The sequence below is a fragment of the Solanum lycopersicum genome, chromosome 4, assembly GCF_036512215.1.
Source record: "Solanum lycopersicum chromosome 4, SLM_r2.1".
NCBI classification, from domain to species: domain Eukaryota; kingdom Viridiplantae; phylum Streptophyta; class Magnoliopsida; order Solanales; family Solanaceae; genus Solanum; species Solanum lycopersicum.
The window spans coordinates 59878344-59891490 of record NC_090803.1 but is presented as its reverse complement, the minus strand read 5'-3'; the positions used below and the strand labels follow the sequence as shown (position 1 = coordinate 59891490).

General features: G+C 33.4%; 2 protein-coding genes across 16 annotated transcripts; both read right to left on the bottom strand.

Annotated features, from left to right (window-relative positions):
* Window positions 1–344: 344 nt before the first annotated feature.
* LOC101266629 (fructose-1,6-bisphosphatase, cytosolic) lies at window positions 345–4807 on the bottom strand. 2 transcript variants are annotated; one of them, XM_004237739.5, is made up of 12 exons: window positions 4379–4807; window positions 3866–3913; window positions 3699–3773; window positions 3552–3613; window positions 3395–3461; window positions 3180–3293; window positions 2980–3066; window positions 2534–2604; window positions 2391–2456; window positions 1581–1667; window positions 1419–1494; window positions 345–735 (listed from the first exon to the last, which is right to left on the bottom strand). In XM_004237739.5, the coding sequence occupies exons 1-12, from the start codon at window positions 4592–4594 to the stop codon at window positions 625–627; spliced, it is 1080 nt and encodes a 359-aa protein (XP_004237787.1). In that variant the 5' UTR covers window positions 4595–4807; the 3' UTR covers window positions 345–624. The 2 variants fall into 2 exon arrangements, with proteins under 2 accessions (XP_004237787.1, XP_069153383.1); XM_069297282.1 differs by having other exon boundaries at window positions 3699–3769; window positions 3862–3913; window positions 4379–4801.
* A 668-nt stretch (window positions 4808–5475) lies between these two features.
* Window positions 5476–10678, bottom strand: LOC101266116 (uncharacterized). Of its 14 annotated transcripts, none has more exons than XM_069297288.1 (8): window positions 10564–10678; window positions 8049–8255; window positions 7836–7912; window positions 7632–7668; window positions 6780–6853; window positions 6595–6688; window positions 6377–6459; window positions 5476–5729 (listed from the first exon to the last, which is right to left on the bottom strand). In XM_069297288.1, exons 3-8 carry the CDS (start codon window positions 7905–7907, stop codon window positions 5553–5555), a joined length of 537 nt encoding a protein of 178 aa, XP_069153389.1. In that variant the 5' UTR covers window positions 7908–7912; window positions 8049–8255; window positions 10564–10678; the 3' UTR covers window positions 5476–5552. The 14 variants fall into 14 exon arrangements, with proteins under 14 accessions (XP_069153389.1, XP_019069143.1, XP_069153387.1 ...); XM_019213598.3 differs by lacking the exon at window positions 8049–8255 and adding an exon at window positions 10433–10479 and having other exon boundaries at window positions 6580–6688; window positions 10564–10669; XM_069297286.1 differs by adding an exon at window positions 10433–10479 and having other exon boundaries at window positions 7836–8255; window positions 10564–10667.
* Window positions 10679–13147: the final 2469 nt, after the last annotated feature.

Here is a 13147-nt window from a genome sequence, read left to right as displayed (position 1 = left end):
CCTAATTCCCTTTTATATAAGGGGTTACATACAAGCACACAGCTTCTTGCCTTCTTGCTTATATGTACTATATATAAAACATAACAATTAACAACTTAAAATATATTAAATTTTTAATTGACTCTCGTAATTCTATCATTGTCACATAAATCGATAGAGTATGAATAACAAAATACTATTTAAAAATTACGAAAAAGTATTATAAATTACAGTAATTAAAAATTATATCGGCAATCTTTGAATTCCATTATCAAGAATTTCACAAGAAGCCAGTGATATCATTTATATAGATGTTAGTCAACAACCTATGAAAGATAACAATGCAATGAGAACCAGACAACATCTAGCAGAAAAGATTGGCTTGATTCTAAATGGATGACATTACAAAAGAACTTTGAATTAAAATGAGCAATAATAAGCCAGAACTTCTCTATTCAACATTTTATTGTTGATGAGAAAAGGATACTTCAAGAAAAAAGTTAGAACAAGCCAGTAATGTGAACGTATTATCGCGTCACAGCAGCTATTGTGCAACATAAACAGTAACAACTTGCTCTAATTTGAGAAATTTGATATCTGCACCAGCAAGAGTAGTGAAGTGATTACATGGTATAGATACATCTATCAGTTTTGCTCTTCAGCAGCGTAGAGATTCTTGATCTCCTCAACGTCATCATAACTACCAAGAAATATAGGAGAGCGTTCGTGTATCTTCTCTGGAACTAAGTCAAGTGCCTGCATAATAACATTACTATGAGTGTCACGTTCTAATAATAGAACAAAACGCTAGCTTCTTGTATTATTATACTGTGCCCAACATGTTGAATTCATCCCATTGTTTTAGTCAACTTTAGTTATTCAATTGGTACAAGAAATTGTTAAAAAGGAATAGTAATTGGAGTTGAAAAGAAAAGATTTGGTAGTTGGCAAATTGGTAAGATTTGCAACCATTTTTGACTTTGCTATGTTTACATATGTCATTAGTGACATAGGTATGGTTTTATCCTTCTATAAATAGAGCATTCTTGCTCATTTGTAGAACACACCAAGTTAGAGAGAAAAACCATTTTGAGAGCAAAGTGAGGTATTCCATAGACTATATAAGAAAATAGTCTGTGAAGAAAAATAGAGTGTGAGCGATATTTTAGTAAGACAGAAACCAAAGAGTGTTGTTCCTTTTGAGTGTGTAGTAGTCACTTTGAGTGTTGTATTCGTGACTACACAGTGTAAAATTCTTTACTATAGTAATATCAGTTGCTCCTCTTGGCCCGTGGTTTTTTCCCTTATTCAGAAGGGTTTCCACGTAAAATTCTTGGTGTCGTTATTTTTCCATTTTATTTCCATTACATTTACCATATATACTTTTGTGCTTGTCCGTGTTTTCCCAACACAACAGACAGAATTATCAGAAATTGTACCCGTTGCTTCCCAGTAAATGCTTGACCTCCTGCTTGTTCCATCAGAAATGACATGGGAAATACTTCATAGAGAACCCTGTTTCATATATTTCATTAGCAAAGGTTTCCGCGAGTTATTGCAAAGGAAATTCTTCTGTGACTCCGAAAATGTGCATAACGTACCTCAGCTTCCCGTTGGGGCTTTTCTTATCTCCGGGGTACAAGAAGATGCCTCCATAGAGTAATGTACGATGAACATCAGCAACCATACTGCAAATTAGAGTCCAGCTTCGACTAAGTTGATTAACAATATGTCCATGCAAACAAAAGCTATTACATACAAAGTTAACAATTCCAAAGACATAGGGAAATCACAAGAAAAGAACAAACAAACTAAAATTGAAGCAACATCAGTCCCAATCCGCTTTACAAGAATCCACTGAACTCTTTGCACAAACGGTAAAATAGAAGGATTCGTTTAATAAGAAATCCAACAAAAAATCTCCATTTGACCTTAGTCTGCAGATGTAATGTCAACCTTTTAACATTTGAATATTTCAACCACAGTTGGCTTATAAGAGTTCTAAGATCGTCAAGTAATGATTCCTAATATTGTAGCTATCAGTTGGAAATGACCAGAGATAAATACATATTAAGTTAAAAAGTATAGATAATGGAAGCCTGACTTTATCGCTTTGAAGAAGGATGAACAGGGAGCTTGATATCCGTATTGTCCCATGCCCAAAAACGTAACAAATGTAGATCCAAACTCAACAGAGCTCATCTTCAACCATCTTTTACATATATAGAGAGTTTCACCTTTACAGCACATATCAAATTTTTTCATGATGCACATTACGGCCTAGTATGTCAAGTAACAGAAATTTCCGTCATGATAATATGGTTCAGATTGCAGGTTGGTGAATTGGATCATACAAGACATGGTAACAATACAAACCGTGCAATCTAAGCATCTATGAAGTTTTCAATTACCTTCCAATATATCTCAAAGATTTAGGTGAAGAACCATCAGCGGGATACTTGCAGTTCTGCACATATCTGAAATTTAAGAGAATAATAGGATATCATGAACATGGGGAACAAACTTATTAGCTATTGCTTTCCAATAAGCGTACTTGGATGTTGGACCATCCCAGTTCTTGGCATTTCCTTCATTCACTGAATAAATCTTCCCTTTCTTAGGAATCTGCACGTAAAAGCAAAACGAAAACCATGTTAACCAGAAATCATAAAAGGAAATAGGGCACCAGATATGCTAAGCCAATCTTATGTTAGGTCGCATGTGTCACTAACTAACAGAACCGAAAGTTGATTATGTGTGGTCCAAACGCCATTCGATTCTACAACCCGAGAGAAGCCAGTAGACCATTTAAAACACACTTAAGATTAATAAAAAATTATCTTGATAGCATTTTCTAAAAATTGATTAGAACATTTTCCATCAAGATTATCAACTTTAAGTTCTACGACAATCTTGAGCAATGAAGTAATGATCAAGATTATTAGTCAACAACAAGTTCTATGTTCTAAGGCGATACAAGGAGATAAGCAACGGCGTTACCTTGATGTCAGCATGAGTTAGGATGAACTCGCCAAGAGAGGGATCAAGGGTAAAACCATTAACTCCAGATCCAGTGCTCAAAACTAGCTGCAAATAACGGAGTTCAGAAAATCTTATTACTTGTATTTCCAACTCATCATTGTCTTACAAGAATTTCAAAATACTTCAGAGCATATTTAAATTAAATGTAAGCCACATACCGTACAAGAACTTCCATACATGCAGTAACCAGCAGCTAACATGTTCATCCCAGGTTGCAAGACATCATCTAGTGTTGGTTCATGACCGTCTTTGATCATGTAAATCCCAAAGATCTATATAAATGAGATATATTATTCATTGTGACATGAAAAAGGATATAGTGGTGGATAGCCAAGTAACAACAACATAAATATTTCTCAAACTAGAATCATACCGTTCCAATAGAAACACCACAATCGATGTTCGATGATCCATCCAGAGGATCAAAAACTACACAGTATCTGTCGTTAAAATTGCATCAATGGATTAGTGATTAGTTCTCAAGCATAATGATAAATGTCAAACTAGAGAGATAGAACAATAACACTCACTTTCCACGGTTAGCTGGCTCCACAAATGTGGCCTCTTCATCTTCTTCAGAGACAAGAATGCACTACATAATTTGACATACTTTTAGACTAAAATCACCATATATTTTCACAATGTGTACTAATAAAAATGAGTATCTCGAGTCTTACTGTTCGGCCACTGCTAACCAAAGCCTTGATAAACACTTCATTTGAGAGTACATCAAGTTTCTTTTGATCTTCTCCCTACAATTAGAAATCAAAACCAGAGTAATCCAAAGTTGAAACAGATTGGAAGCTTTACAAATATTATAAGAGCAGCATCTTCATGCACTTGCCTGCACATTAGTCTCACCAGCAAGTCCTAGGAGTTTAGCCAAACCTGCCTGGAAAGATGTATCGACTCGTAAATATATCAATACAGGAGTAAACGGAAAAACACAACAAGGTATAAATAATACATGTTACACAAAAACAGATTCATTCTGCAGAAGCTTCCTCTGCCTTGTACATTTTTGTAATCACGAAAAATTAGTTTAAAATAACTACTGAGCTCTATCGATCAGTACCTGCAGCTAACTTATTATCTTGCACTACAACTTCATTAATCTGCATCGCTGAAAATAATACAGCAGATAGAAGAGACGAGGAAAAATTGATATTCCTCCACTAAATTGGCTGCTATAAGGCAAATAAATCTGACGCATAATTCTAAAAAGAAAAAAATTGTTAGCTAGTAGACGCCACCTTTGTACAATAAACATGCAAAATTAAAGCATCACCCTCTTCAACAACCATACACAAATCAAATGAAAACAAAAAATCAAAACAGAGAAGTTGATATAAAAAACCTTGTTAACAGCAGTGCATACGAACTTGCAGCCAAGAACAATGTGACTGAGCAAAATACTGAAGTCTCCACGGGATTCAGGGTGCTTCGTCTGTTCATTCAACACAAACCTTGTTATCGTCATCAAATCCGTCCGGTGAGCATCCGCCGCGTGATCCATCGTGCTTTCGATTTTTGTGCAAGAGATTGGGCACGCAGTACTTGCTAAAATGCTCATATATATTTAAAAAAAAAAAAGAGAAGAGGAATCTGGTCTGACGTCAGAGGATGACACGTGGAAAGAGGAGAGTGATGCATGGGATCAGTGGTTCGCACTAAGATAAAGCGTGATCCAATTCGTCATTTCTGTAACTAATTTGTTTTTCTTCTCTGCTGAATTTGTTTGTATCTCTCACTGGCTGCCTAGCTCTTCATTATCCACGTTACATATAATGATATCTCAGGAGTTATCCTTATAATAACTTACAGGATTTTTTGAAAAAATAAACATCTGCGTAGATATTACTCCATTAGTTTTAAAAAGAGTGATTTAATTTGACTTGAAACGACTTAATATGATTTGGAACGAAATTTAAAAAAAAAAGAAATTTTCTGATCTTGTAATTCTAAATTAAAATTATGTCAAATGTATCAAAATACTCTTTAATCTTGTGATCTTAAACATGTCAAGTGAAAAATTAAAATTAAAAAATAATATCTGAATCAGTGTATATCAACTCCTAACAACAAAGGGCAGCGAAAGCATACCAAGATAGAAATCGATGATAAATTGATATTTATATAAAGTTTAAATTATTTGAATGATTGTTACGTATTTTTTGATATACAGTACAGTGCAGGTATTAACGGGGCTATCTGATCTGATGGCAAAGGAATTGTAGGATGACACGTGGAAAGCGGAGAGTGATACATAGGATTAGTGGTTGGCACTAAGATAATGTGATTCTCGTCCTTGTGCTAATTTCTGTTCTTTTCGAAACTCAATATTTGTTCTCTTTATTACATGTTTTGTTTCCATCTCCCACTGGCTTGGCATGGGTCTTCTTTGCCCACGTCACGTGCTTCGTGGACTTCATAACTTTTTGAAAATATAATGAATTGGAAGTAATAAATTATTTGCGATAGATCATCCGCTCAAATATAATTTTACAACATAATCTTTTATTTCCTGCATTTTAATTAAGCTGAGGAACATGTTGATCTAAGAAAGCCTGAGCTAAATTACTGAAGCTTGTACTAACTCCACCTGCAGCTGCATAACTCTTGATTGCATCAATTACTTCTGGCTTTAAGATCTCTTCCTTGTTTGATGCATTGCATAGATAATACAATGCTCCTAGAGCGTAATTCACCTGCCCAGTTTGAAGTTCATTTGTGTCAAATCCATGTACATACATCCATATACGTTGAGCCAGTGGCAGAACAATGTTTTTCAAGGGGTGGGAGGTGTTCAGAGACGAACACAAAATGAAGTCCAATGGAATTCAACATCTATTATATAAACATATAAAAATCATTTTGATTGTTCGAATAAAGACGAGGAGAGCAATGTTTATGTTCATAATTCTGGAATTGCTTAAAAGAGGATGTCCATAAGTGACCTTGAGAAGTAAAATTGACCACCAAACAGTAAACCAGTTTGAGATTGAGGAACAAAATTAGTAAAATTTGGAAGTCTTCGTGTGTAGAACAGCTGATTCCGACAACATCATTTTATTCTGATTGCAGCCTAAAGTAACAGAAGTTTGTATGATGCCAAACATAAAAAAGGAAAAAGAAGAGACCAAGTTCTATAAGAGATGATATGATATGTCTGATGCATGAAATTTTTTATCAAAGTTATCCACAAGATTGACGGATCAATGGTACTCAACAGTTCAATTAACAATTTTAGTTTCGAGTTTCTCACTACGTATATGTGTATATGTGCAATTTTAACGAATGAACAGCAAGAACTCAATAACCAAGAAGACCACAAAATGTTTGTTTATGTCCTTACCGTGTTCCTAACAGGACTTGACAAACACTGGATGACGAGAGGGATACCATCATTTTGAGTGACAAGAGCAGCATTAGCTGGATCTGCAAGCACAAACGCTTATTGAGTCAACTTTTTGGAGAAGATCACAGGAAGTCTACTGTGATTCAAAGCAGAACCAAGAAAAAAAAGTTCCAAATCATGGAACCAACATAAATTCCTACAGCTTTGATCTTTACCGGAACAAGCATTGCAGATTCCTCCAATCCCAAATTCCACAAGCTTCTCACTAGGCTCAGTTAAACAGTCGAGAAAAAGTTCTATAACATTAAGCTGTTGAATATTACAAGACATGTTGAGGCAACCAGAAGAGAAAAAGATGATTGAATAACAAAATCAAACTACTCATCAGAAGATTCTTGACCTGGCGCAAAAAGGTAAAGTTGAAAGGATCATATGCAAAGTTCGCCAAATTAGCAACGATCTTCTCTTTTGTCTCTGTAATAACAAGAATATATCAAGCCATATAGATGCCAAAACAAGAAGTGAAGAAAGCAGATTGAAGTTAATCAATTGGCTGCCATATATGTTATTATCTTGACAAGCGTGAAATTAACTTTCCACTGAACAGACACAGAAATGTCAGACTAACAGACTCTATTAGTTAGCAATACTGATTGCTCTGTTGGTTCAATCATTGATCGCGAAACTTTCTACAATAAATTGGGTTGGCCGCTAGTATAGTTCCTTAAGTAGTAAAATACTATGTTTCAGATGGATCTGAACCTCATTATATATCAATCTTTGCTCTGGATGCTATCGACATGACTACGTCGTCTCGCTGAGCAGTTTTTTCTCATGGAGGAAAGACAGGGAATAATGATAGGACATACATCTTACTAATTTACGCTGTTATTCCTATTTTTAGGGGACAAATGTAAGTCGAATTGCCATAGCTAATAGATATCTGTTGGTCAGAATAACAGCTGCTTTATCGTTCAACATCTTGCTTGAAAACTCGAAACCCGCCATAAAACGCCCTAACTTACAAATATGAACACAGCTTCCTAGTGACTTGACAGTGTTAATGATATTCTTATGTTAATATAAACATTATTGTAAGCTAGAAAACATCTATGAACTCCCTGATGAAAATAATGCACTTGACTAAACAAGAATGTCCATATGATATTCTGATAGTACATTTTGTCTCATTTCAGCAAATCCAAGTTCGGTAGATACAGCGAAAATCAGTTGAATAAAAGTCTAAGCATACCTTCAGCAGAAGCATTCTGAAACTGATTCACCAATTCCTGAAACAAGAATCAAAGAACTGATTGGGCAAACAAGCAAACAAGATCTATGCTAATAAGGAATTGTTATGCACAATTTTTACTTAGTATCAATTCAAAGTTTTGCAGTTCTAGTGTTCTTTCTCTCATAGCGTCAGGCAATCAATACAGTGAGTTGCAGGATTAACCTGAAGGTACTTCACCCTTGGAGTCCCATATTTTCCGGTGCGCTCTTCTTGCCTTTGGCTATTTGTAAACATGTAAACTGCAATAAGGGAAGAGGAACATATAAAATTAAATATTTTTAACATTTAACAACCATACACAGACTAGATTACAGCAACCATATAACTATGCATCATGCAAATAGGATTATTTACTACATATTAAGTCTCATTTACTGTTAGTTAGAGCAACGAAAACGAGTTTAAGAGAAACTCCTGTAGGAAAAAGCAATTGTTAATCCTTGTATTAGTAAGATCATTCTTCGTTTCTTCTCAACCCTTGCCACAACCGAAATCCTTCTCACTATTGCACCTTCAGCTCCTCTTAACCAGTCCCAGATGAATCTTCATTTCTCATAGCCTCGAATCCTCCAATTTCTGTTCCTGTTTGCATATAAATTCAGATACAGAAATTATGATAAACTGGAGATTTCTCTGAGAACAAACTCTCACTCAACTATGGACTCTCACTCAACTATAGCTCAATCCCATACTAGTTATAGGTTGACTATGAAATCTTCTATATCTATTCCTCTCTAGTCAGGTATATTTCATTCAGTTACTAAATCATTTTTCCTAAACCATAAATTAGGGATTCTCTCTATCCCAAATTTTTCCTAAACCATAAATAATTTTTCCTAAACCACAAATTCTCAAATATTTATCTCTTGATTCTGCTGTATTCAATTCTAACTGGTTACGACAAGTTAATGAAACTTTTCCTCTCAAGTGAAGCCAACAACTTAAAGCCAAATAGGAAGGAAAACTTTGATACTTTCAGCGAATTCAAGATCACCCCAATGTCTAATAATTAAATTCCTTTAATAGACACAATGAATTGAAAATGGAAGGAAAAAAGAAATATAGTGCGTTTAACAAACTAAAGGTGCTAAGAGGATTTTAATCAACTGAATTAAACGTTTGAGGTTAAATTGAAAATTACAATACGAAACAGAGTAAAGATACAATCCTATTCAACAAACAAGTGAAATCGAATTTTCCAGAACCACAAAAAAAAGTGTGTTTAAACTTGAACAAAGAGCTAGGAGTGAGAACATGAATGATGAATAAAATCAAGGCTCATTTTTGCCTTCACTATGCTTTTCAACTGTGGATAGTTACAACATAGTTTAGCACCTAAATTTTGAACAATTTTTTAATTAACTTGAACATTCACACTACAAAAAAGAAAGAAGTACATAGTTCTTAGTTTGAAGGAATGAAAAATCAATGCAGGATGCCCATAATTCAATGTGAGCGAAACATCTTACTCAGTAGTCACTGGTGGCAGAGTTACAGTTTCTCTTATGGACTCCGCAGAACCCACTAGCTTCATCCTAGACTCAGTATTTGTGTTAAACAACACATATTAAATGGCATATATTTCCATACTAGATAGGTAATAGCCTGTGTTGAGCACGGACCCAACGTTGATGACTTGGTATTCTATCTGTTCTAAAGAGTTCTTTTAATCGGTAAATACGACATTTTATTAATCATAAAAAAGTACTTAAGTGTTTTGAATACAAAGAGGATCCAAGTAGAAGTAGGAGGATCTAGAAAACTTATATTATATACATCTTTCATGTTGGTTCAGACATCCATCAATCACAAACATTTGTGTTCGAATTCCAGGACTACACTTTACAGTTTTTTTTTTTTTTGAAACGAGTAACTTTGTATCATACCAGGGATCAAAACAGTAGTTGGGTAGTAATGAAACATATTAACAATAGAGCTCTAGTGTCTTCCCTCTCTAGCTATAAAGAATCTAGAACATCTATGATAGACACAATATCACTAGAGTAAATCTGATAACACCAAAAACATAGCAGTAAGATGAAATTCAACTTGATGTTCTGCACATCATTCTCTAAGGCCTATCTCTCAGAACATCTGGAACTCCTCTCCTTCCAAGTTGTCCACCAAATACAAGCTGAGACAATTCTCCATCTACTCTTATCTTTAGCATGTGAACATCTTCCCTCCCAGCTATTATCTTGCCTGGCATTGTCCATGCTATACCCTTAAGGTTTAGGATGATTCTCCACAAATGAGTTGTATATGGACAAAATCATTAGGTTAATTTCGTTCAAAATTACCAAAAAAAATGAAGGCTGAAATTGGCTTCCACACATCTATGACGTGTTCTTAAATTTCTTGTCCATTGAGTTAATGATAAACTTCATGCATCACCAATAATAATCTTAGTACATGGACTACAGCTAACACAGATTCAGCACACATCTAAATCACCATGCATGTGTGAATTAAACTTAAATATATAACCAGCTTAGTTTTCCACCTACTTTTTAGTGTTAGGCCATTTCTAGCAAAGTGTAAAGGACATATGTTGCCGATTTGGGATTCTAATAGAAGATACAGTTGAGGTTATACACCAATTTTCTACACAGGTGATTCTTAAGTGAATGATGACTGTTGAAGCATTGCTTAAGTTTAGTAACTGCAATATACACCAATAAACACTTTATTCTTCCTCAAAATTGTAATTAATTAATATATGAATAAGCCAATCATATATTGTAAGAAGAAACTCATACCAGCGATTTTAGGGCTCTGAATGATGTGAAGAACGACAATTAGGACTCTGAACACAGTGATTTTTAGGGCTATGAACAAATTCACATCAGCTATGAGTGTTGAGTGAAGGGATTTGTGTTCAAATACATACCTTGATCCAAGGTTTCAGCGATGAACAAGGAATTTTTTAGCGAATTTCTCTATCTCCGTTTTTGAGCATGGGCGTTTTTTATTTCTCTCTAATCTGTATATGTGTTTTATTACTCCTGCATCCCAATTTATATCTTTCAAAATTCAAACAAATTTTAATATATAGTACTTTTTTACATAATATATAAATTTTATTTTTAAAAAAATAGAAAATTTTACACACAAATTTTTAATTGTATTAAATTATTTGATTTAAAAGAAATAAATAATATGACATAAATTAAGATAAAAAAGTTATTGTTGGGAAATGAAAAAATTATAATGATAATATATGTTTTGGCGTGTTTAGCAAAATTAGGGGGAAATAAGGAGAGAATACAGATCCATTTAAAGAGCAATATATACCAAATCTCGTTAATAAATAGTGTAGATATATATATTCCCTTACATTAAAATGATTCAATATATTTTTTAATTTTATCATTTAAAATTATACATAGTTCATCTCTCATTATAATGTAACTTATATATACTTTTATTGTTATATAATGGTTCTTATATATCTTTATTATTATAAAAGGAGATCGCATATACCTATTATCTAATGAAAGTGAAAAGAATTCGTTTTATATTTTTATTTTTGACTTTTAATTTTTAAAAATTCATGTAGGGGTATATCTTTAGCATAGTTCAAGATATATTTTAGGCTTAAGTCATATACGGTCACCTAAAGTTGTCTGCATATTTCAATTAGACACTTCAACATAAATTGTTTTGTGACCTGCTTCATCATATATATATATGTGTGTGTGTGTATATATATATATATATGTATATATATAGGGGTGACACCCACTTGTAAAAAATTATGTGTACGTCACTGTCAACATATATCAATCCGAACGTGTAAATGCAATCGTGACTTGTGTATCGCATTTTGAATTTGAGTCTACTCACTTTGAATAAACCAACAAACTATAATTACATAAACGTGTTTGAGTCAAGAAGCCGAATTGTGATTTTGTTGTTTTATTTTTATGTCATTCTTTGAGATTCATTTTGTGATCTTAGTCAGGAGGATGAGTTATTTTGTGCTCTTGTTAAAGCTTATTATTAAAAAGTAATAATTTTCTACGAGCTTAAGATATATTCTTAATATTTTAATTAACAGAATATTTTAGAAATATGCCAATAAATTGATATTATAAAGAAGGAAATCAAATAAAAAGAAACTAAATTTCTTAAGTACCTCATTCAATTGAAAGTAGTCAAAAATTCTCAGTTCAGTCATTTCAGTGTCTTAAGATTCCAAGTCAGGTACTTTCACACATCGAGACTAGAACGCATAGTTAATACAAGTTATAATGTACGATCACAACTTCCTGGGTGCAACTAGGAACTTTCATGTGATCATTGCTAGCAACATTTACTTCACTCTTCTTACTATTTCGCAAACACTAAAAGGTTCAAGAGATCAAGTAATTTTATGATCTCTTACTATTTGATTCAATCTAGTGCTTAAATATAAAAAAATTTCAAAATCTTCAGATTATTTTTAGAAAACAATAGTACAAATATAGTTTTTAGCGTCATTATCTAGTCATGTATCTTGACTGAGTGTCAAAATTTTATCTCCACAGATCAAAATGATTTCCACCAATTGTTTCTTAATGCAGAGAGTGTTGACTATCACTTTTTTCTCCGAAACAGAACATTCTTTCACTTAGATAAAAAATTTAAAATAAGTAATAATGATACTACTGTAGAATAACACATGTAAGTAAATAAAATACCATTAAAAAAAATATCAATAAAATTAAGGCAATTATAAAAAAACTTAACTGGTAACTCCTTCTCTACATGGTAACAAAACATTGTAGATAAAAAGCAATAGATACCAATAAGAGGAGGGAAGCCCTTACTTCAATTTCATTCGACGACTTTCAACATATTTTAAATCGGCCAACTCTTGGTACTAAGCTCTCTCACGACACACACATTTTGTTCTAGTGAAAAATTTCGGCAACACAATAATGACATAACTTACCTGTAAAAAAATTAAAGCATATAGACACGACAAGGAAAACAAACACTTTCAAGTCTGAAAGAATTTGAAATGAGTATCGCAAAGAAGCAACATGTTCTTGACTCATAGTAGTAGCATATTGCTCTAGCTCTTGTTGGCTTATATAACACAAATATCAACCAATAGAAACACCAAATACAAATTGTACCACCATAAATGGCGAGATTCGACGTTCAAACAGTGAAGGAAAAAAAGAGGTTTATTAGCACCATTATAGACAGTCTATAGATCTATGTTTGTGAGGAGAAAAATCTAACATCAAAGTGCAATACAGCTGGTTTCCTGCAAAGAAAAGTGCCTATGTGTCTGATAGCCAATCAAGTAAGCCCACATAGCACAAACCCACGGTACACATTATTTTGCTATTTGTACAAATTGTTGATGTTGTGCTCGTCCTCTCTTGTTCATTTATATAAAAGGGTAATATATATATATTTCATATTGTTATGAATTTTTATAGAGTAGATTTCATGTATAGCAAATATAAAAAAAAAATTAG

What these genes read in the sequence shown, in the direction of transcription:
- LOC101266629 (XM_004237739.5), bottom strand. Translation starts at nt 4,594, where the DNA reads ATGAGCATTTTAGCAAGTACTGCGTGCCCAATCTCTTGCACAAAAATC. An exon ending in TGGGATGGTCCAACATCCAA is followed by an intron (nt 2,457 to 2,533) that starts GTACGCTTATTG and finishes CTTAAATTTCAG; the next exon opens with ATATGTGCAGAACTGCAAGT. An exon ending in TCTTTGAGATATATTGGAAG is followed by an intron (nt 1,668 to 2,390) that starts GTAATTGAAAAC and finishes TCTAATTTGCAG; the next exon opens with TATGGTTGCTGATGTTCATC.
- LOC101266116 (XM_026030782.2), bottom strand. Translation starts at nt 7,958, where the DNA reads ATGTTAAAAATATTTAATTTTATATGTTCCTCTTCCCTTATTGCAGTT. An exon ending in TTCCGGTAAAGATCAAAGCT is followed by an intron (nt 6,460 to 6,579) that starts GTAGGAATTTAT and finishes TTGTGCTTGCAG; the next exon opens with ATCCAGCTAATGCTGCTCTT. An exon ending in CAAGTCCTGTTAGGAACACG is followed by an intron (nt 5,730 to 6,376) that starts GTAAGGACATAA and finishes CAAACTGGGCAG; the next exon opens with GTGAATTACGCTCTAGGAGC.